General features: G+C 39.2%; 1 protein-coding gene across 1 annotated transcript in view; it reads left to right on the plus strand.

The window, feature by feature from the left end:
• Window positions 1-25,235, plus strand: part of IGSF3 (immunoglobulin superfamily member 3) — a 110,101-nt gene that overhangs the window by 80,094 nt on the left and 4,772 nt on the right. Inside the window, exons 8-10 of the mRNA XM_083361901.1 lie at window positions 16,472-16,882; window positions 20,202-20,606; window positions 23,598-24,023. Of these exons, the coding sequence (XP_083218027.1) occupies window positions 16,472-16,882; window positions 20,202-20,606; window positions 23,598-24,023 (1,242 nt within the window). The remainder of the gene's footprint in view (window positions 1-16,471; window positions 16,883-20,201; window positions 20,607-23,597; window positions 24,024-25,235) is intronic.

The raw sequence follows: 25,235 nt of genomic DNA on the forward strand, positions 1-25,235 counted from the left end.
ACATCTCAATATAGATAAACTGGAATATTAAAATTAAGGTTGAAAAGAAAATATGTTTTGGCAGAAAGAAAGAAAAACGTGTATTATACCCATTGGAATGTTTAAGGTACTTATATAAGGAATGTTTGACATTAAAAGTGTGCTGGTTGGGAAAATAAATAGATATGTGTTTTTGTATGCAGATAATGTTATGTGGTCTACATACCCAAATGGTTTGCAGTGTATGTTATGTAGATTGCATGATGCAACGAGGAGTGTAATAGACCAAAGTAATTGAATTAATGTATGAAAACCAAAGTATTGGGAAGGAGAAGTAGTTGCAAATTAACAATATAAATGTATAAACTATAGCAAGGAAATTAATTTGTGTAAATTGGTAAAATGTTTACTAACAAGGGGTGATGGTGGCAAAAATTAAAATATGCAAACTTGTAAAAGATGCTCAGTGATTTATTGTAAAGAAAAGAAAGTACATTGAAAGGCCCAAAAATGTCCATGTATTTAATCATTCTGTCACATAAAAGTGAGGATTGGGTATGTCAGGGAAAAAAATACAGTTGAGTGCAATAGGAATGCGTTCTTTAAGAAATGTTTGTAGTAAAACAAGAAAAGATAGGGTGAGGAATGAATGGATATAGAATGAATGAAAATAGAATAAAAAGTTCTGATTAAGTATGAAAAAAACAAGTTGAAATTATTTAGTTATATAAAAAGAATGAATGAGGATTAACTGCAAAACAAATATAGGAGAAGTTGACAGAAAGGAAATCTGAAAAATTATGACTTTGTGGAGCTGATGAGGGCCTGAAAATGAGATGAGACATTTAAACATAAGATTTATAAAGTAGGAAATAGAAATAGTGGATAGAAGTAAAAATGGTTTATAAGGAAAGAACTTTATAGAGATATAAAGATAAAATGAATGGTACATTTATGTAATTTGCTTTTAGCTATGTTTGATTTTCATTTTCTTATCTCATATATTTAACTTCTTTGGTTTCTTATTTTTGTATTCATTTTGCACTCTATGTAATGTTGCTAACCTAGAAAGGGAATTATGTAATGGTCATGTATGTAGGAATCTAAATATATATAAATATTATGTATAATTATATTTAAAACAATATACTGTACAGTATATATGTATATTATATAATATAGATTTCTATTCAGTTTCTTAAGATTATTACTCAGCTGCTAATGCAGCATCATCTTTAACTTCTTGGAGAATATAAGGGTTTGATGAAACGATTAGGCATCACTAATATTAATGAATGAAAAAGCATTTTTCCTTTGATATGTGATTCATTTGATCAGTATTCTATCATATATCATCAGACTCTTTTGTATTTTGATGATCAATATTCCAAGTGTGGCAGTATAAAGTGGTACTGTTACTTCTCATGATCTTGATACTGTCCCTCTATTGATGCAGTCTAGGGCTGCATTGACTTTTTGGCAGCTGCAGTACACTCATACTTAAGTGGTGCACCCCCCCCCCCAGGACATCTTGGTCTTTTCACAGTTACTACTGTTGAGCCAGGTCCTACCTACACTGTACTTGTGCATATGGTTTTTCTAGAACCTTACTTTTCTCATCACTGAATTGCATTTTGTTATATAAAGCCCAGTATTCAAGTGTTGAGTTTATCGTCCAAAGTGTATTCCCTTTAACTTGGTGTTGTCTGCAAATTTGATGAGTTCTCCTTTTGTCCCCTTATCTAATCCAACCCCTTGTTCATTGCAGGATCCATTACAATACAGCCTCTCTAGCAGATGAGCCATTCAGCTTCCATTTGAACATCTCTCACCACAGAGAACTTCTGCCATGTCTTTTTCTCTGACTGACAGCTTATACAATCACAAAATGTCTTCTGAGTCTTCCTTGTAGGTCTAAGTCATTCTCTGAAGAAATTGAGAAGACATTGTTCTCCAAGTACTTTTCAGATATTTGAAGACTATTATCATATCTTCCCTGGTGATATTTTCTGTAGGCTAATCGTACCCACATCCTTTAATCATTCCTTATAGGGCTTGATTTCTTGAACTTTCACTGTCTGTTAGTCATCCTCTGGGCTCAAATTTGCCTCTCTCCTTTTAAAAATGTGGCGCCCAGTATTGGACACAGTACTCCAGATGGGGACTGAGCAGTAGTGAATAGAACAATTACTTCCTGTGATCTGGACTCTGTAGCATTTGCCCTTTTAGCACCCTGTATCACTTGCTGGCTCATGGTTAACACAGAATCTCAGATTATTTTCACATACACTGTACAGTTGCCAAACCATATCTTCCTGTAGACTTGTGACTTATATTTCTGATAAACAAACCTTCCCCTGCACCTGGTTGAATCAACCCAAGCCCAGTGTTTCTCATTAGGAGGGAGGGGGGTGGCTGCTTCTTTACAAATAGCCTGGCCAACCTCCTCTATATTTCCCTATGCTCTGTTCTTTGCACCCATGGAACAGGCACATGTAATAGCTATTCCTCATTAGAGGTGGTCTGCCGCTCATTGACACTAACCAATCCTCCCCTGCTTCTGCTAATGTAGGTGGCTGGCTCATGCTTAACCACCCATCTGATGGCTCTGGTTGCAGCTCATCTTTCTCTTCCAAACTAGCTTCCCAATGGGGTCATCACAGTTCCTTTTCAATAAATTGTAATCTTCCAGTTCTATGTGCCAGTCATGAGTAGAATCCCACCACGTTTCTTTCATATTTGTCCTCCTGAAGGAGAATCTCTCTCTTCTGTTTATTTCCCATGCACTTCGTGTTGGTTTAGAATTATTTAAAGTTCTAAGTATCACTCCCTAGTATCTCTCTTGTACTGTCTTCTAAAATCTGCCCCTATTGCTAACATCCTGCTTCTCACTTTGAGTTCTGCTTTCTTGGCTTCAGTTCTTAGAGATACATTCTGTGGACAGAATGTTCTATGAACTTCTGGAGGAATGTTCTATGGAAGGATGAGTCAAAAATACAGGTTTTGAGGCTGCATGGGGTTTTTTGATGCCAGAACAGTGCATTTCTCAATATAAAACTCATTGTGGTGTCTAGCAAGGAGGTGGCAGAAACATGGTTTGTGAATGCTTTGTGATCAGAATTTGGACAACTTGCTATCATTGAAGGAAACATGAGTTTTACTTTGTGGCAAAGAATTCTACAGAAGAATATTAGGCTATCAAACTGTCAAGTAAAATGGAAGCAGATTATATTACAAGACATTGATCTGAATTATACATGCAAATATATAAGATAATAGTTAAAGAAGAATAAATTCACCATTTTTGAATGGCAGCATCAAAGTCCAGGTGTAAACCCCATGGAAGGGGACTTGAATCGTTCTTGACAAAAATTGGCTTGTTATGAAAAACAATGGTTCAAAATTCCTAAATAGTGATGTGAAACAGTGATCATCAATTATAGGTAGTACTTAGTTTACAGTTACTCTAGGTAAAGATTCTAATTGAATATAAAGGATGATTACCTTTGTGTATGAAATAAATTAAGTACAGGTAGTCCTTGAGGTATGATAGACCATTTAATGAATATTCAAACTTACAACAGACCCCGTCTCCAAAAAGCTAAACATAACCCCATTTCAAAGTTATGATGGCTGTGACGGCCCTGCAGTCATTTGCCCTTACAACCCATCACAGGATTGTTGCAGCCCTCCTCCACATCCCATCCTGCCAGAACCCTGCAGAACTTGGGCTTGCTCCCCACACGCCCATCACACACACACTTGTTAAAGCTCTAGTGATTTCAAGGAGGGCAGGCCATGTGTCCCTGGGCTGCACGGAGGTGATCCAAATGCAGCCACCATTTTGCACACTTGCTTGTGGGTAAGGACAAAATGGTGGCTTCCAGACAAACTCTTTCATTTTGATGGCTTTGAGAAGTCTGCCAAAGCATCTGAATGCTGCAAAAAGCTGCAGCACTGTGCAGATCTTGTTAAGGCAGTAAAATGAAATAGTTTGTCCTTGCACTGCACATCAGTAACACGAATGTGAGTGCCATTTTGTCAGCTGCACAAAATGGCCACTTTTGGAACTGTGCCATGTGGCCACGCAAACAAGCAAGTCATTCCAGCTCTTTGGAAGACCTTGGAGTTCTTCAAAAGATAAGTGAGAAGAAGGATGTTTGGCCTGGTGAGGTGGGAATCAGGCCGAAAGCCTGTGAGGATACAGTGGGAGTAGGAAAAGGACTGTTGGGTCCCAAGGTACAGGAAATGGAGCATGAGGCATCTTGAAGATGGAGGAGGCCTCGGGAAGGACAGGACAGGTGGGCTTGGGTCTGTACTAGACTTCCAATGGACTCTCCCACCCAGAAGGCACCCCAGTCTCCACTTAACGACCTTCAGGTTTACTTAACGTTTCATTGGAGAGAGTAAGGATGGGGTGTGTGTCATTAATTGATACATTTTACCTGCCATGACAGTAATAGGTGAGTTATATTGTGAGTTATATCTCAAGGATTACTCGTAGGCAAGCAGTCTTCTTTTTATACATCAGTATGTTCAGCTTGAGCCATTGATATTCAGTGATATGCAAAGATTCAGAAAATCTGAAAAGGCTCACATTTTATTTATTCATCAAATTTCCATGGCCACCTATCTTATGAAAAAGGGACTCTTGAGTGGTGTACAATAAAACTGTTTTAACTTGTAAAAACATATTATTCATTTAAAAAATTAAAAAAATGTAATTAAAGGCTAGGAAGGGGCAGGAGATATTAAACATCAATGGAGCAATCTCATTACCTCACTGATCTTCTGGGGCCCCAGGCCTAAAGACAACAAGGATGGAGCTAGCCTCACTATAGCAGGGCGGATAGTCCAGAAGGCATTACAGTTTTTCACAGAACTGTAGAAGCTCCAATGAACTATGCTATAATGCAGGACTTTTCAACCTTTTCACCCATTGTACCACTTTTAGGATATGGCAACATCCGAGTACCACCAGTCGCCTAGCAAGGTGTCAAAAACTTGATGACCAAAAAAAGGAAAAAAGTGATGAAATACAGGTAGTCCTCGACTTACAACAGTTCGCTTAGTGACTGTTCGAAGTTACAATGGCACTGAAAAAGTGCCCCCCAAGCCACAGCCAGTGGCACTCTTCCTCCTGTTCAAGGTTTTCATTGTTATGAGCATTTCTGTTGAGGATTGGCAGGGGGTGGGGGGTGGGGTGGGGTGTTTGGTTTTTATTCCCCCCGTCTGCTGGGTGGTTGCAGCAGGATTTTGTCACTTCACATGACCCTGGGACACTGTGACCATCATAAATATGAATCAGTTGCCAAGCATCAGAATGTAAATCACAAAACCCTGGAGATGCTGCAACATTCCAGCTGATTGGCACTTCTTCTGGGCTCAGAACCGCCAGGATCATCACTGAGCTCCAGCTGGAGCCTGGCGCTGATCCTGGCACTTCCACTGACAGCCCTGCAGCTCCAGCCATCTCTTGCTCAGGCTTGTGTGGTGCTGCCACCAGTTCAGCTCATTCCCCTCCCCTGCTACCACTTTTCTAGGATGGTCACGTACCACATGCTAGGTGCCAGTGTACCACAGGTGGTACCCATACCACTGGTTGAAAAGCCCTGCTATAATGTACTCATCAGAAACTATCTGCTTGTTTAGAGTAGATCCCAAATGCTAAATGGTTATAAATGATTATAATGTGATAGTTATTTTAAAACATATTGGTGTTATATAGAAATAAGATCACCGCAGATGGGGACTGCAGCCAAGAAATTAAAAGACGCTTGCACCTGGGGAGGAAAGCCATGGCAAATCTAGATAGTACACTACAAAGCAGAGACATCACCCTGCCAACAAAAGTGTGTATAGTCAAGGCTATGGTCTTCCCAGTTGCAATGTATGGCTGTGAAAGTTGGACCATAAGAAAGGCTGAGTGCAAAGAATTGAAGCCTTTGAACTCTGGTGCTGGAGAAGACTCCTGCGAGTCCCTTAGACTGCCAGCCGATCGAACCGGTCAGTCCTAGAGGAGATCAACCCTGACTGCTCTTTAGAAGGCCAGATCCTGAAGTTGAAACTCTTTGGCCACCTAATGAGAAGGAAGGACTCATTGGAGAAGAGCCTAATGCTGGGAAAGATTGAGGGCAATAGAAGAAGGGGACGACAGAAAATGAGGTGGCTGGATGGAGTCACTGAAGCAGTAGGCGTGAGCTTAAATGGACTCCAGAAGATGGTAGAGGACAGGAAGGCCTGGAGGAACATTGTCCATGGGTCACGATGGGTTGGACACGACTTTGCAACTAACAACAACAATAGAAATAGGACAGACAGTTCATCTGATATATTGTAAAATATGTTATTTCCTCATGTCTGTTTTAAGTGACATGATTATTTTTGTATAAATTGTTTTGGCTCATATATGACTGGTCAGAATCAATTTTTATATTCTTGGTAATGTGACTAAAATAGAACAGGATTGGTGATATCTAAATATCCAGGGGTTCTCTGCCATCTGGCAACAGTATTTTTTACCTTTAAAAGGATATAATTTATATCCTATTTATATCTTATATTTTTGTTGGAGTTTAATCAGATTTATTATGGTTCCACACAGAAATATATACATTTATTCATATCATGCACAAAGTACGACAGTAATCATGGAAATAAAAATCTCCAGTTCCTGATGTTCTCTATGTTTGGTTGTTTTTTTTACAGAGGTTTCATTACCTGACTAGGTAACATCATGGTGAAAGTGAATGTGAGGTTTGCCCTCTGTTTACATCCAGTATCTTGCCCTGCCAGTGTTGGGGTCGTTTCTCCTTGAAAGTTCCTTGAGTACAATATTGTTTTCTACTTGATTGTTTGCCTGGTGTTGATTCCTGCTTAAGTGGCTGTTGGCTCCTGGAAAGCATGTGTTCTGATCTTTTTGTTTCCTCCTTAGCTTTTTTATTTGTCTTGAGAATTGTGTAAATGTGGCTTATTTCTACGTATCTTAGCTTTTTTATTTGTCTTTAGAATTGTGTAAATGTGGCTTATTTCTACGTATTTATTGATGGTTGATTCTTTCTGAATGTGAAATTTCATAGTGCTTTTGGATTTACCTTGGTCCAGGATGCAGTGAAATTTAGGAGTTTTCCTTGTGTCTTCTGACTGTTAGTTGTGTTGTCTGACCTATATACTGTTGGTGACACTACAGTTTGTAGTGGGTGGCTTCTATTTTTTCTTCTTGGACTACTGGGTCTTTTGTTTACTTAAAATGTTTTAGAGGGTGTTTGTGTACTACAGTAATGCTGTGTATTCTATTAATTGTTTCTGAGATGTCTTTTTATGTATGGTAGTGTTATCCCACTTACAGTGTTATAAAGTTATCTTTTTTATGCTGATGATGTTAACTGGTCAAGTAGAAAACCTTTTTCAAGGAAACAACCAAGATCAGAGAGCTCCAAGGGATCCACAACTCAATGATGAGCAACATATGTTCTCTCCTATAATAATCTCTACTTAAAGCTTGATAAAATGTGAAGGGTTTTGCAGCTTTACTTTAAAAGTCAACAGTGTTGAACACCCCCTCAGTGTTCAGGGAGCACAGTGCAATTTGGGGGATGAATCTTGGTAAAATCCTCTTTTTTAACTTAGTATAGGAAAGAAATAGACATGCTGACTACCAATTTTAGTGGAAAATGAGCTAGTTTCTGATATGAACATTTAAATGCAAGACATAGTTCTTGAGAGATATTGAGAGCTCTTACAGAAAGAGTTAATGCTCATATTTATCTAGAAGCCTTCCTCTGTAGTAATTCAATCATGTTGGCCTGCTTTCAGGCAATAATTCATTGTTACCCAAACACTAGAGTGAAATGACAAGTTAATAACTGCACTAATAATACTTTCACAACCTAACACTGCATTTCTTGCTCATATTCTCATTGTATCATCCAGCTTCCTAATGCAATTTCTGGCATGGTTAATGCAATTTTGAGTTGGATTTTTTTTTATTTTCTGTATGCCAGAGGATAGTGCATGCAGTAGTCAGACTATTGCATATCTTTGGGATTTGCTCATATATCCTTTAATTCTATTATTTTTGTTTGATTATCGTTTTCTCCAAGAGAGTAAATTAACTTCATTGTGAACCATTCCTCCTTTCCTGTTATTTTCCACTGGTGGAAGGAATTTCCCAATATAATACTTGCTCCTCTTTCAATTTAATGATTCCCAAGCCGCACCTTCATTTGCCAATGTCCTTTTAGACAGTCTTCTTAATGTCAATTGTAAACAGATAACTGCTTATAAGAAAATGAATTTCAATGTGAGGATGCCTCAGTATGTGATATGGTGATGGAAATTTCCAACACTGTCAAGATTCTTTGTATAAGTTTTTAAAACTACCTGCTTTCTAAGGATGAAGCCTTTGTCAGAGAAACTCTAACATTCCACTTTGATCTGGATACTGGCTTAGATATTTTCTCCTTTGTTGGCACTAACTTTTAAAAGACCAAATATATTTCCCTAAAATTTGACATTATGAAGTTATGCATGTTTGGAAGAAGCTTCACAAAGTCCTTGCTAATTATTATAAATATCAAAATACAGTAAAGACCAGAGGTTCCCAACCAGGAGTCCTCCCACCCCCTAAGGGTGCAAGATGATATTCCAGGGAGTGCAAAAACTTGGGTTTTCAGAATTACAGTGTATATGTATAATTCGTTGCTGTTATTTCAAATTTTTGTAAGGGGTGCGAGAACGTATCAGAAGTGTTCTAGGGGTGCGGGGCATAGTAAAGGTTGGGAGCTGCTGGTAAAGACACATGGAAAATACTGTTTTAAAGCATGGATAAAGAAGTAATATCCCAGATAGCAGAATTCTTACAAACATGTATAACACTGAAAATAATCTTAACATACATCAGGAACCAGTTTACTGTGGTGGTTAAGGCACCAGACTAGAAACCAGCAGAGGCTAAGTTCTAAGGCCCACCTTAGCTGTGAAAGCAAACTGGGTGATCACTCACTCTCCTTCAACTTTAGGAAGGAGACATGGTAAGCCTTTCCCCCCCCCACACACAAAAAAATCCCTCTTGCCAAGAAAACTGCAGGGACTTGCCAAAGACTCTCCAGGAATCACCACTGACTTGAAGACTCTGACCTTCTCAAGCAGAATTTTATGTTCTTGATGCAGGTAAATGAAGGGCAACAGAGTATGCAACAACAAAAAGTTGAGAAGAGCTCTTATGAATGAAGAGTTCTCATTTGTAAGTTCACGATATACATATATGGGGAAGCATTTTTTACCACAAATTTTCTTCAGTGTGCTTGGGACAAACATGAATTGTCCAGATTCAAAGTTCATTTTGTGTAATACTTCCCCAGAAGAACTGAGTGAAAGTAAACATGACATCACGTTTTCAGCTACAACTTTGAGATTAGAGAGGAAAGTAATTTGACTATTTCTGAAATTCATTTAAACTGTAAACATGTCATGAATGTATAAATGAGAATTCTTCATAACAACTCTTCTCAACTTTTTTGTTGTTGCATATCCCGTTGCCCTTCATTCTCCTATATTAAAACCATCAAATTCTGTCAGAGAGTATAAAACTAGGGCAAGTACTGGGAAACTTTGTAATATTTCATAAGTTCTCTGTATGAGAAAGCTGTCTTTGAAGATTGCTAGCCTCCAGGGAAGAGTACCTTCAAAGTAGGACAAAACAGACTTTGACTCTTTATTACATAGTGGTTTCCCATGGCATTCTGTATCACGTTTTAGTACTGCTGTGTCTATATATCAGCATTTTTCTCATCTTCTCCCCCACCCCTCTTGAGTTCTTGAACAATTATTATTTCACTACTACTGTGTTTCCCCGAATATAAGACCGTCCCCTAAACTAAGACCTACCCTGATTTGGGGGGGGGCTAATAGAAGCCCTACCCCCAAAATAAGCCCGTTGGGACCCTGCCCACTCTGTCCCACCTCGCTGCAGCAGTGGGGCAGGAGACTGCGAGACACATCACGCTGCTGCCACCACAATGAGGTGAGGCAGGTGGGGGAGGGGTGGAGCTGTCCCACACGCCTTGCACCCACTTAACGGTACTTCAGCCCCCCCCCGCCAGGCCATTCCTTGATTGGCGACCTTTCACTCCCCTCCCGAGCCAGACTGCCATACTACAGCGGATGGGATGGGTGGGGTAGGGTAGGCCCAGTCCCCCTCCGCCATTTTGGAGCCAGGGGGGAGTGACAGTGAATGGCTCCGCTGCCACTGTGCGCCACTGGAGGGCCTTTCTTTAAGTTTCGCCCTGCAGATCACCTGCCCGGGCTGTAGCATGGCAGTTCGGCTCAGGAGGGGAGTGAAAGGTTGCCGATCAAGGAAGGGCAGGGGGGGCTGAAGTACCAGTAAGTGGGTGCGTGGTGCATGGGGCAGCTTCTCCCCCTCCCCCACCTGTGTCACCTCGTTGTGGCAGCAGCGTGATGTGCCATTTGGCCACCTGCCGTGAGCAGCCACAGCAGAAGTGGGCCGGAAACCACACGGGCTGCTGGACAGGACTGTTGGTGCTGCCACCGTGAGGCAAGGCAGGTGTCACAAAAAATGTAAGACAACCCCAAAATTAAGGCCTAATCCCTTTTTTGGAGACAAAAATAATATAAGATAGGGTCTTACTTTCAGGAAAACACTGTATATGGAACATTTTGCCAGTAGTTTAGCTAGTTTAATTAGGGGACAGTGTTTATTTTATTTAATTTATTTAAATTCCATTTATATCCCGCCCTTCTCCGAAGACTCAGGGCGGCTTACAAGCTTAGCAGTAGCCTTCATTCTATGTATATGTCTGCTTATTAGGGCTTTCACACACACACCCCCAGGCGGCATTATTACAAAGTCAGCTTAATTGCCCCCAACAATCTGGGTCCTCATTTTACCTACCTCGGAAGGATGGAAGGCTGAGTCAACCTTGAGCCTGGTGGGACGCGAACCTGCACTAATTGCAGGCAGCTGGTGTTACTTAAGGAGGCATTAGCCCACTGCTCCACCAAGGCTCTGTAATGGATGTTTAAAAGGGACGTGGTGAGTCAGTGGGTTAGGACGCTGAGCTTGTCGATCAGAAGGTCGGCAGTATGGCAGGTCAAATCCTGAGTGCCGCGTAACAGAGTGAGCACCTGTTACTCGTCCCAGCTTCTGCCAATCTAGCAGTTTGAAAGCATGTAAAAATGCAAGTAGAAAAATAGGGACCACTCCGGTGGGAAGGTAACAGCGTTCCGTGCGCCTTTGGCGTCTAGTCAGGCCGGCCACATGACCACGGAGACATCTTCGGACAAGCGCTGGCTCTTCAACTTTGAAACGGAGATGAGCACCGGCCCCTAGAGTCGGAAACGACTAGCACGCATGTGCGGGGGAACCTTTACCTTTACCTTTTAATGGATGTTTAATTAGGGGACAGTCATGTTTTTTCTTTTTATCATTCATACACACACACACACACATGGCTTTATTATTTTTACAGATATTCAAGTTAGCAAGCGTACTTAGTTCTGCTTCTCCCATTTTCCCCAAAACAACATCACGGTGGGGTAGAGTGGAATGAGAGAAAATGACAGGCCAAAGGTCACTCAGCTGACTTTCATGGCTAAAGTTAGATTTGAACTCAGTCTCCTAGTTTCTAGCCTAGTCCCTTTACCACTAGACCAAACTGACTCAAGAGAGTGTATGCATTAAAAAATAACAGACAAATATTTAATAACCTGTGTCAGGTATAAGACTTCTATCCTGCAAATTCAAGAATTTTAAAAGAATCCATTAGTATTATCAGGAAGGAAATCGAGGGCACCTTTTACATCTGCATATTTATTTTGACTGTCCATAGAGTCAATCAGGGTTGCCCATGCAGCATGAAATGTTCTCTCACTTGTCTTCCTCAGCTGCAGAAACTATATACTATTAAAATTCTTCTGTCTTGTAACCTTCAATTCCCCAAATCTGTTGAGGTTTGTGTGTGTTGAGATCGTAGTTGGATCAATGGATTTGGTTATTTTATTCATTTTCTTTTGGACAAAGAGGGAAATTCCCTACCTTGGTAACAACAGGAATAGTGATTGAGATTTTCCTAGCCATGAATTCAAGAATGAGCGGTTTCATTTAATAATATTTAAGTTAAAAATGTATAAAGACCACAAAGAATCATAATTTGATCTCATGGCTCAGATGCCAATACATGTCCTCGTTTCCCTTTTGAATTCTTTGCTTATTTTTTCATGGTGACTGAATATTCATTAAATAATTGGATGAAACAGTCATTATTTTCTTGAGATATTTGTCTTTTTTCCATTGTTTATTGAGCTATTGCTGTATGAGGACTTGGTTTCTTAATGTTACTGACAGCATATGGAGGGCCAACATTTATCTACCTCCTGTATTGATCTGCTGGTAGAGAGATTGCAACTAATTAATTTTCTTGCAAGAGGGTAACTGAGCTACTGAAAATTGGAAATCAGCTATAGCTTTTCATATGGATTCAAATCCATTATATATCTACTTAAAGGAATATGTATATCTTTGACCACCCATAATAGAATTTCAATACCTTTTTGTGTAAACTTTATACTACTTGTAGTACTTTTCATTGAATATGATTTGTTTCTAAGTCCAGTTGTGGCCAATAATAGATATGCCAATTTATCTTTGATTTCTGTCATTTAATATCTTGATATAGTTTCCTTCACTTTTTCCAGGCAAGCACAAATTGTAAATTGTACCTGCCTGACAGAATATATATTCTCTTCCAAGAAGGTCATCCATAATGCTGTGATGTGCTAATACCATGATAAGTGCAAATGATTTCTCTGTCAGATTGTGGAAGAATGAACATTTTTTAATGCAAGAATATATAATCTGTAGCTTTCAGGTCATATCAGCTTGCCAGCATCCTATTGTACCCCCTACAATGGATATGTTTCTTTCTTTGTTGCAAGACGAGAGATTTTAAAATATGAAAGGGTGCCTAAGGCTTAATAACCCATTTTTACACCTTACATTGCTATGAAAAATTGGTCTGATATTTTGGTGCTCTGTGTATTTGTGTGTGTGTGCATTTCAATACAGAAATGCAATACTCAAAAGGCAAAAATTAATATCTTAGGCTAAAAAAGTTGCCTGCTCCCTTCAAAGAAATATTAAAAATGTAAAGCTGGTGTGCTGTATTGAGATCCTATGCCTTTCATATGATATGGTGTTTCTTAGCAGTACAATGTGTAGAAAAAAGAACCAGAGACACTGGGCAGCATTATAACGATTGGAAATGGAAAAACAGACCCTTTAGAATACAGCCCTCAAATTAGAGTCCTTGGAAAACTTTGGTAATCAGCTGACAAGGTTTTCCCAGTGAAGAATTTGAAACTGAAAAGCTGAATTGTGTGAAATTTCACCATCTACTGGACCCAAGCCTGATTAAAATTATTACCTTGGAAATTATTCCCATAGTTTTCTAGACAACATAATGGCAATTGTCATTCAAAAGCAAAAACATTTAATTTTTCAATAATGGGCCACATGGTGGTGCAAAGCTATCACAACATGATGCCAGCCGGGGAACTGTGATTCTTCTTTTTTCAGTTCATAGGCTTATATATCAAAGGGCCTCTTAATTTTTCTATCTTCCTATGAATTTAAGAAAAAAAAGAATAAAGAAGAGAATGGGGGATTTGTATCGCTCCTGTATTGCTACATGCGATTGCAGCATATTCCCACAGATATGGGAACTGATATGTTTGTTGTTGTTAGCTGCCAAGTCGTGTCCAACCCATCGTGACCCCATGGACAACGGCCTTCCTGTCCTCTACCATCTTCTGGAGTCCACTGATAGGTTAGATCTACACATGTGTGAAGAGACATTAAGCTTGGGATTGTATGTGTACTGCTTTAATAGCAGTGTTACAGCTCCACACTTAACATATAGTTACTATAGCAACTGAGGTTATAGCAACTGATGCTCCCTTAGCAACAGTGCCAGGAAATAATCCAGTACCAATTAAAAATAAACTGTTAGCTAGGGGAATAGGAATAGCAATGGGAGAAGTAAGGTTTTCTTTTTCTTTTCTTTTCTTTTTTGTGTTTGTGTGAATTGGTTGCTTTTTCATCCTGAGACTTGTGAGCACTGGCGGGGCCAGGAAGAATAACCCTTTTTCTTTTGAACTTGGTAGCTGACGTTATTCTCCTAAATTGGTAAGTTAGAGAGTATCTGCTTGGCAGTATGAGCCTCAGCCTCCCTGAAAAGTAAATTCCCTAGAGAGAAGTGAGGAGGTCTTCACTCCTCAGTATGTCACATCACTGCATAGCACAGCTTTCTAGTCTTTATTAGCATATTGATTAAAGCCAGTAGCAATATAGGCTCCAGGGGAACTTCCTAATGTGTTGCTGAGATGCATAAACCTATATTAGAAAGACAAACTCCTATTACTGTATCATGAGAACTGCCTCTTCCTCTCCCTATTCCCCTCTCCATCCCCTCCTCCTCTATTGCTGTCTTCATAGCAGGTAAGCAAGCAAGGACTAATAGAGTGGGGGCTTTTAATGCAAAGGTGGAGATGTGTAATTGTTTTAAAATCAACAGAAATATACTTAGGTCACTGTATGGGTGTGCCTACTATATTATATCAGTATTTTGCCTTCAATGAAGACACTAGGGAAGTTTCTGGATTAGTATTCCAGGGGACTTTTCATTTTTACATTATATGTAGAAAATATTTTACCAGTTGTCACAAGTAGTCACAATATTACCTGCTGTGTTATAAGTGTAACATAAAAGTAGTTCATATATATATTACTAAAACTCTCCTATCTGTAAGCTTTAAGGAGGCGAAATGGTACATGAATGCTCCAACACTGGAAGTTTTGAAGAAGAGACTGGACAACCATTTGTCTGAAATGGTATACGGTTTCCTGCCTAAGCAGGGGGTTGGACTAGAACAGTGATGGCGAACCTTTTAGACACCAAGTGCCCAAACTGCAACCCAAAACCCAGTTATGTATCATCGGGTGCCGGGTGGGCGTGGCCCATTGCATGGGTGTGGCCCATTGGTGGACATGGTTGCGGTGGTAACCGCAGACTGCGTGGGACTAAAAAGTTCAATCAATTCCAACTTTGCGAGAACTTTTTTTTCCCCACCAGAAGTTGAAATTGATTGAACCTTTTTTTTTTTTGCACACAGTGGCGGAGGCCTAAAGTGAAAAGGTTTTATAAAACCCAGCTGAAAGCCTAGGACTGGGGCGACGGAGCGCGTGCCCACAAAGAGGGCTCTGCGTGCCACCTGTGGCACACGTGCCATAGGTTCGCCACCATAGGACTACAAGACCTCAAAGATCCCTTCCAACTTATTATTATTATTATTATTATTATTATTATTATTATTATTATTATTATTATTATTACTACTACTACTACTACTACTACTACTACTACTACTACTACGCCATAGGTCAAAACCTTTTCAGTCAAGGTACCTCAAATGGGATAACTTATATAATATCAAGATTCATTACGTCAGTGAAAATGAAATTTAAGAAATGAAATTTTGCATCACCACCATTCTTCTGTAGTCATGTGATCCTCATTTACAATGTTCCTTGATACTTTCCCACAAATCAATGGGGAAGCTTTGGAAGCTTGTAGGGAGAAAGTCAGTGGGGCTCATGTGGCCATGGCTGACAGTGGGACCATGGCAAGGAATTTGGACTTGCGTTCTTTGTTTAGATGAGGAAATATATCTGAAAGTATGAACAACAGATCACAAGTTATCTGATAGTTTATAAAAGTGATTATTGTAATCGAGAAAATGGCTTGAGGATTAGAATTATATTGGAATCTCTAATTTTCTTCATTATAACTGACACTTATACCTTGCTATAAATTGTGTTAAAGAAAACATATGTACATGATTGACTAACCTGAAGTGCTAGCTTCAAATTCTATTTGTTTACATTTTATTGGGGTAAAATTAAAGCAAGTTAAAGAAAAGAGTTTGAGTAATATAAGAAATTAACTTTTTTTCTTAAATGGCATGCAAATAATGCAAAATGAAGTGCAAAATGATATCTTCTTGATCTCCGGATATATTTGATGCCCTGCATATATATTGTCCTAAAATGTTTGGGAGGTTTTGCTTTATTTGATAACATTTTTAAAAAATGTTTATTGTAAAACAAGTAATATATTATTTGTGTATAGTGTTAACTAGAGATTATTAACTGATGATTTAGGTAACAAACATTTAAAGATAGGGGAAATGTTTATATAAATATTAACTATGGTTTCTAAAAGATTACTGTTAAGAAACATAAGGTTGCTGAGTATAGCATTGATAAACAGCTGCAAAGTGCATTAAATTATTTTGTTGTATAATAACAGTTTATATCATAAGCTATAGTAAGATAGTAAATAGTAAAGTCTCCACTATAATTAATTGATCCATGCATTTCTCTCTCTCTCTTCTCCTCCATTACCCCACCTCCAAGTAACAAAGCTACAGGTCAGCAAATCAAAGCGGAGTATAGTTCTTGTGGCAAATAAGCCGATCCCTCTGAATTGCTCTGTCAAGTCTCAAACCAGCCCAGATTCTCATTTTGCAGTCCTGTGGTATGTTCATAGACCCTCAGACACAGATGGGAAGCTCATTCTGAAGACCACTCACAGCTCTGTATTCGAGTATGGCACTTACGCGGAAGAAGAAGGGCTAAAGGGAAGACTGCAATTTGAAAGGTCACTCTCGGGGGGGCTCTTCAGTCTGACAGTGCAGAGGGCACAGGTCAGGGACAGCGGTAGCTACTATTGCCATGTGGAAGAATGGCTGCTCAATCCTAACCATGCCTGGTATAAATTGGCAGAGGAGGTTTCTGGCCGGACTGAAGTCACTGTCAAGTTACCAGGTAGTATTTCTCAACTGGTGACAGATTATGCATAAATAGATGGGAATTTGGGGGGGGGAGGGCTCTGAAATCTTTGCATGTAAGTAGATTGGTTCCTCTTTTTCCTTTCCTGGTTATTTTTGTTGTTGTTGTTTATATGCCACCAACTCCAATATTGATCCATGGCAGCTTCCAACAAATTAAAGGGATATTCTTACTTTCTGCTGGTTGGCATTTGTTGTCCTTAACAGCGTTGAAAGTTCAAATACCAAGCAACTTTCTGGACCGATGCATAATTGACCAGTACTGCCAAGTTCTGTCTTGTAATTATTTTTTTATTATTATTTTAATCCCATTTATATCCCACCCTTCTCCGAAGACTCAGGGCGGCTTACAATCTAAGCACAAATCAAATGTTAATTTATTTTTATTTAACAGATAATTTATTTATCTGTTAATTTATTTTTCCCTGATTCCATGGCAGCTTACTATTTAATAAAACCATAACACAATACTAAACAGAAATTATCAATTTTTAAATTCTAAGAAGGAAGTTATGCCCTCATAAAGACAACTATAGGGAAAGTTCTTAATCTCTGGTGAATGCCAGCTGCTCCAGATATTCTGACTGGTACATTTGCAGACCCTCAGTTATATTAGAGGCTGTTGTATCTGCAGCATTTCCGTGTGCTATTTCATAAGACTCCATATTGCCTGCACTATCTTTCCTATTGCATGGTGCATATATTTATATACAAACATATACAAAAGCATTCAGGTACAGTATATATTGTATATATATGCTTTTCAGATGCTAAACCAGACATGTCAAACACAAGGCCCGGGGGCCAGATCCAGCCCGCGAAGTGGTTTCATGCGGCCCGCGAAGCCATCCTGGAAACAGTGAGGGAACGGCCCCCACTGCCTTGGTCCTGGCCCAGAGACTCTTCTTCTGCCAGAGACCCTCAGATCTGTCCCATTCCTGCCCAGGCCCCTATAGGCACCCTTGATGCAAACGATGTAGAGCTGGCCATGCCCACCCAGTAGGCCATACGCACTTTAGCCACGCCCACCCAGTAGGCCACGCCCACCCAGGCCATACCCACCCGGCCCCCTGAGGGCAACCGCAATGCTGATGCGGCCCTCAATGAAATTGAGTTTGACACCCCTGTGCTAAACTATGTGAGACAATGGGCTTAATACAAAATATATTAATATGCATTGAAGACACACACACACACATTTGTGCTACGGCCCAGCTAAAGGATATATATCCTTTATATATATCCTTTAGCTGGGCCGTAGCACAAATGGGCTAACTTACAGAATGCATCCAAACTCCGGAACCTATGACTTCTGTGGAACTGAAATTTGACCATTTTGTAAAGCATTTATAAAACATTTTATGACATAATACAAAATGTCATAAAACATATCCTATTGTCAACTCTTGATGTTTGACTGTTGTGCTGTTCAATCGAGGCTAATTTCAAGACAGAGACCACTCTGAATATTTCCTATAGTTTTCATATAGATTAGAAACTCTGCCATTGTTGAAAGCACTGAGGAATATGGAAAGAAAATATCTCTGGAATGATGATTCAAGGGTCTAGTTATTTTTAAAAAATATTTGAATCCAGGCTCCCAGTATACGTTTACAGGTGGAGCCTGAATCAAAATGAATATAGTGGATATAGAAAGTCTACACACCCCTGTAAAAATGCGAGGTTTTTGAGATGTAAAAAACTCAGATCAGAATAAATCTGTTCAGAATTCTTTCCACCTTTAATATAATATATAAGCTGTAAACAATTCAATTGACAAACAAACTCAAATCTCATAGGGGGGGAAAATAACAATAAGAAACTTGAATAATGTTCACACCCTCTTATAAGTAAGGAGATGGCTAGGAATTAGCCAATCACATCCAAACTGATATTAAATACTCAGTACACACCTCTCATCAAATAAAATGCCTGTGATCAAGCCCACATAAAGTTCAGCTGTTCTAGTAGGATTTTTCTGACATTTACTCAGTTGCCTCTTAGAGCAAAAGACATGACCTGCAAAGAACTTATAAAGCATGAAAGGGATCATCACATTGTTGGAAGGTGTGACTTAGAAGAAGGGTACACAAAAATTACCAAGACATTAACTATACCATGGACACAGTGAAAACAATAATTAACAAGTGGAGAAAATATGGTACAGTAGTGAGAATACCAAGAACTGGATGTCCATCCAAAACTTATGATCGAACAAGAAGAAAACTCTTCCTAAAGGCTGCCAAGAGGCCTATAGAAACATTAAAGGGCCTGCAGGAATTTCTGGCAAGTAATCTCCCTTATTCTTCATTCTGGGCTGTAGGGTAGGGTGTCAAGACAGAAGCCTTGTGTCATAAAGAAAAATATCCAAGCCCAGCTACATTTTGCAAAAAAAACTATGTTAAGTTTGACAAAAGAACATGGAAAATGTGTTACGGTCTGATGAGACCAAGGTTGAAATTTTTGGCCATAATTCCAAAAAGTATGTTTGGTGCAAAAACAACCCTTTATAACAAAAGGACAGCTGACACACAGTGAGGTATAGTGGTGGCAGCATTATGCTTTGGGGCTGCGTTTTTTTCAGCTGAAACTGGTGCTTTAGTTAAGATGGAGGGAATTATGAAGAGTTCCAAATAATCAGTGCATTTAGGCCTCTGCTAAAATGCTGAAGATGAAGAATTTTCAACATGACTACAACCCAAAGCATACTCTAAATTAACAAAAGAATTACTTCATTAGAAGATCATAGTTAGCCTAGACCTGAATCCAACTGAAAAATCTGTGGGGTGAACTGAAGAAAGCTGTACACAGGATATGCCCTTGCAATCTGATAGACTTGGAATGCTTTTCCAAGGAAGAATGAGTAGAGATTCCCAAAGCAAGATGTGCCATGCTCATAGGCTCCTACCCTAAAATACTGAATGCTATCATAAAATCAAAAGGTGCTTCAGCAAAGTATTAGTTTAAGGGTGTGCATTTTTATGCAACCATGGTATTGTACATTTTTATTGTTATTTTTTTCTCTTCAAAAGAATTCAGTTTGTTTTTTCAGTTGAATTGTACAGCTTATGCGCTGTATTACAGTTTGAAAGAATTCTGAAGTGATCTATCTTGGTCTGATTTTTACATCTCAAAAACCTGGCATTTTAACAAGGTACATAGTCTTTCTATGTTCCCTTTGGTTACAGATAATACATAAAGCATATCAGAGCAAAGTTGAAACTGTAGAAGTATAACTAATGTTTGGGCGGTTCTTTCTCAGTTAATAATTATTATTTGTTTTTGTATTTTCCTAGATAATCTGTTGGAAGTCAACAAGAGCCAAAAGAACCTAACCGTTTTAGAAAATGATTGGATAACACTAGAGTGTCTAGTTACTAACCGGAGCAGTCAATCTTCCCAGTTGTCTGTGGAATGGTATGTGTGGAAATCTGGTGACCCAGAGAAAGCAGTTATAAAGCTGACAAGGCAGGCCACTCTTTTATATGGAGAGTTAGCAACTCTAAATGGTTTGAAGAGCAGGCTGCACCTGGAAAGTCCTTTGCCAGGCCTATATCTTCTTACTATCCAGAACATGACCCTGCAGGACAGTGGGACCTATGATTGTCGAGTGGAGGAGTGGCTGCTGAATCCTATGAATACCTGGTACAAAAGAGCAGAAGACCTGTCTGGACTGACAACAGTTTTGGTGAAGAAGCCAGGTAGAGTATTCATTTACTTGAAGGGTTGCATCACAGATGGAGAAAGCAGCTTAATTTCTGCTCACTGCACATTATTCCGTGAACTATCTGGTTGCACTGAATGTATTTCAGTCAGCAACTAGATTGACCAGTTGACTTATGTCCCTTGTGCTATAATACTAAGTTAGCAGTCACTGATTTTACCTAATGTTAATACTGTGTCAGGTATGAACAACCAAGTCCACACCTGCAGCGTTCAAACTAACTTCCTTATTATGTTCTACCGATAATAAAGGAGTCTTTCCAGTCCATCAGTTTTCTCTTGGAAACAATTAGATAAAGCTCCAAGGAATTCAGGAAGGTCTGATTCTGCCCCTTTTATGGTTGTGCAGTGAATCTAGACTTAGGGTCCTCACTTGTTCCCTCCTGCCTACCAAGCTTCACAACATAATGTGAAGAAAAACTCCAAAAACTATTACACTTTTATGCATTTGTCCTCTTTAGAAGAGGGGAAAGCTTCAAGCAAAACCATCCCCTCTCCTCCCCTGCTGGACCACCAAGATGGAAAGGTTGGGGACCTTTTTGCTCTAAAGAATAGTGCAATGAAAGAATAATGAAAACACTGAAGATAACATTGTTGAATGCAAAGAGTGAATCCATCATGCTTGGGATTTGTCTTCAGCCTTCCTACCGAGGGAAAGAAAATGAAACCGTAACAAGAGAAGACCAAAGAAAAATATTATTTTCAAAATTTTAAACTTTTTGTCCGAATTTTCTATCCTCATACTTAAAGATATGAAACAGGAAAGGCTGTGTGTCACAACCAGTTTAATGTTGCCTTAACTCGGACAGCTGTCATGACCTTTAAGGAACTGCTGACAGATACTGCAAGAACATCCATGGTAGTTGCCATATCCTACTCCTGACCCTTGAGGTTTACTAAAAGGGTGTGAAACATATTTTGAAAAATAATGTAGTCCAGTATTATTACATTTAAATGCACTTCAGGTAAAGTTGCAACAGTCTTTTCCATTTAAAAAATGCATATGAAATTGTTCTTTCCTTGTTTATGGATTTGAACCTGACTAATTATTAAAAGATGTTAGTCTTGAGTATAAAGCAAGGAGGAAATGCAGCCCCCAAAATTAAATAATTGTTTTCAAGTAGAAAGGTTAATTGTGAACTGCTGGCACTATTTTCTGTGATGGAATCATTTTATATTAAACAAAATGAACGCACAAAAGCAAATTTAACACATAAGAAATGAATAACATTTGCACCCTAAATTAATACTTCATATTTCAATGCTTATGGTTTACATAAAAATGGAAGTGAAATTTTGTCTGTGGAATATACCACTCAAATCAGTGTATTTGCTTTTATCAAACCTTACATACCTTCTGTGATTCCTCAAGATTTATGCCTATGAAATATTTGTAACATAGTTTCCAAACATCAGCAGACCTAATAAGAAAAGGGCTACAGTTCTTGTTGATGAGGATCTGCACTCTGGAAAAACTAGCCAGCTCTTGAGAGAATGTGAAAATATTTGACATCCTTGCTAAAGATTTTTTTTAACTGTTCATTTTTCTAGAGGAAAAATGCCTCCAGGCTATAATCATTGTGATGCTGCACACCACATTAGTTAAGCTTTTGGATTTTCTTTTTGGGGAAAATGTTTTCAGATGGCCTGTTAGCAACATCCATAGAGATGAAGGAAAGTGCTCTAAAACAGAAACCTTATGACTTCTCCTGAGTTATATGTAAAGTGGGGTGTCATTATTTTAGGATTTAAAAATTTCCACAAGTTTTTAAACTCACTAGCAGAATTTAGATGGTCTTCTTGAACTTAGTCCTATTCATTTAGTTCTGTAAGTGTTCCCTTCTTCCCAATATTTCAATAACTAACATGTTTGTTCTTTAATAAGCATCCTGAGAATGGATAAGCATCAGCTTGAAATTCCAAACTGCATTCTCATTTTTTTTTACCTTTTCTCTTGAAATCAATAATACCAAAAACCATTTTCATTCTTCTGTGGTAGATTATCACCATTTGCTGGTCATTCTAGCTCTAAAATTTTATTTTATGTGACATAATTGTTTCTCTTTATGGCTTCATCATATATAATTAGATACGGGTGAAAAAGAGAATTTGTGAAAGAGTATTTGTGGAATTCTTTGCCTCTACTTATATTCTCCCTCGATGAATGTTAGAAATATAAATAAACCAATCCCTTCAAATAGGTTGTACGAAAGAGTGTTCTGTTCCACATAACCATTCCATAATGATAATCCTTGGTCTGCAGAGGTTATCCAAGGAGGCATGAATATCTTCCATTGCAGTCTTTGAGTAATCTTATTCCAGTCAGGACATTTTTAAAAAGCCTGAATATGTTATTCTTTGTCATATTTGCCCCATGGGCATATTCTATTCTCCAGCACTTGGTTTCTTAGCAATCTCTGCAGCTTGTTCTTTACCATGCATCGTTTGATCTTCTGGTTTCTATGCCAAGAAGAGGAACAAGTCCTTGCAGGCAAACCTACTGTATTTTTCCGTGTATAAGACGCTATTTTTTCCTGCAAACACCCAGTTCAAAAATCAGGTGCATCTTATACAAGTGCAGTGTCTTATACACGGAAAAATAATGGTAACCTTTGCAGCCCAGGGCATACCTGTGTGGGTTGCCATGCCGCCTGGTGCAGGTGTCAAGCCACTAACGGGAGGGGGCAAGATCGTCAGCTGGCTGAACTTCTGGATTTGCCAGCTCAGTTGTTCGGTGATTTGCCGAACAGCTAATCGGCACGGAGAAACTCGCATGCCAGAGCGTCTTATAGAAGGGTGCGTCTTATAGACAGAAAAATATGGTAATTCTATGTCTCATTTCAGGAAACTGTATTCTGAAGGGAGGGCCCGTTCAATCAAGAAATTCCAAATTTTGATTTTCAGCATTAGCACATGTTCTGTACAATTAGAGAAACTAATTGGCCTTTGTATATTTTCAATATTTTCAGATGCCTCACTGCAAGTGGATGCAACAGTAGCCAACCTGACAGTGCCAGAACAGGACCATTTCCATTTGGATTGCAACATTTTGTCAGCTACCAGTCAGGATTCCCGTTTTGCTGTGACATGGTTCATCATGAAAAATAAAGTCAGAAGTGGACAAACTGGTCACAAGAATGAAGAAGATAAAGAGGCCTTGTTAAGAGTAGGCCAGGATTTCGTCTTCAGCCGAGAGGCCAGCCCTTGGGAAGGGAGGCTACATTTTCAAAGACTTTCAGCCATGTTTTATCGACTGACTGTGTTGCAGGCAGCTACTTCTGATGCTGGCAATTACTCGTGCCATGTGGAAGAGTGGCTACCTGACCCCAAGGGAGTCTGGTACAAACTTACAGAAGAAGATTCTGGTCTTATAACTGTTTATGTGCAAGATACAGGTAAGGTAATTATGGTATTTAATGGACAGGAGTGGGGCTTGTAAAAATTCAGTGAGAATGTAACCCGAGAATATTTTGAGGGGGTCTATATTAAATAAAGGACGCGGTGGCTCAGTGGGTTAGGATGCTGAGCTTGTCGATCAGAAGGTCGGCAGTTTGGCGGGTCGAATCCCGAGTGCCGCGTAACAGAGTGAGCGCCTGTTACTCATCCCAGCTTCTGCCAACCTAGCAGTTCGAAAGCACGTAAAAATGCAACTAGAGAAATAGGGACCACTATGGTGGGAAGGTAACAGCGTTCCGTGCGCCTTTGGCGTCTAGTCATGCCGGCCACATGGCCACGGAGACGTCCTCGGACAAACGCTGGCTCTTCGGCTTTGAAACGGAGATGAGCACCGGCCCCTAGAGTCGGAAACGACTAGCACGCATGTGCGGGGGAACCTTTACCTTTACCTTTATATTAAATAAAGTGTTTTCAGAATATTAGTTAATGAAAATGATGAGTGAATATCACAGTTATTTCCAACCCAGTAGGAACTGCCCATTGTTTCAGTGTTGATTGCAATTGATGTATGCCATGCTGAGTATTGCAAGTAAAAAAAATAACCAAATAATATAGCCTAAAAATATCAGTGGAAGTTACAAGTTATGCTGAGTGTAATGTAGGAGCAACGTACAAGTTAATCACTCTGGGTAATCTAAATGCGTTTTAGGTTTTCTCTCTGAAACAAACTGAAGAAAATTAGCATGCAGAAGAATCTCTGGCATGACATGTTTCTAGCAACCCTATGGAATAGCTACTTTTCTGCATCAAATGTCACGCAAATTAGGGTTTCCTAACTTAGAACCTTCCCCGTTGTAACACAGAGCTATGCAACCTAAGATGCAGGACTGTACGGATGCCAAAAGCATTTTAACCCCACTTTTTTTTTGCAATGCATTTTCTTTTTTTCTTCTCTTTCTGCATGTTAGTTGCTGGTTGTGTGCTGGACTTTTGATACTCCCTCCTCGTGGACTGTTAATTGATTTAATAGTACCGGGGGTATGGGTGGAAATAGCTTATCTCTCCTTATGAAACAAACAAATGGCAACAAGTCTTCTTAGGCTACCGAGAGAATAATTTAATAGATCTAATCATATATAGAACTTTTACCAAAAGACTACATATTATCAGTTTGAAAATATTTTTTTTACCTTCCATTGTATTTTTATTGC

Source organism: Vipera ursinii (genome assembly GCF_947247035.1).
Source record: "Vipera ursinii genome assembly, chromosome: 4".
Lineage (NCBI taxonomy): Eukaryota > Metazoa > Chordata > Lepidosauria > Squamata > Viperidae > Vipera > Vipera ursinii.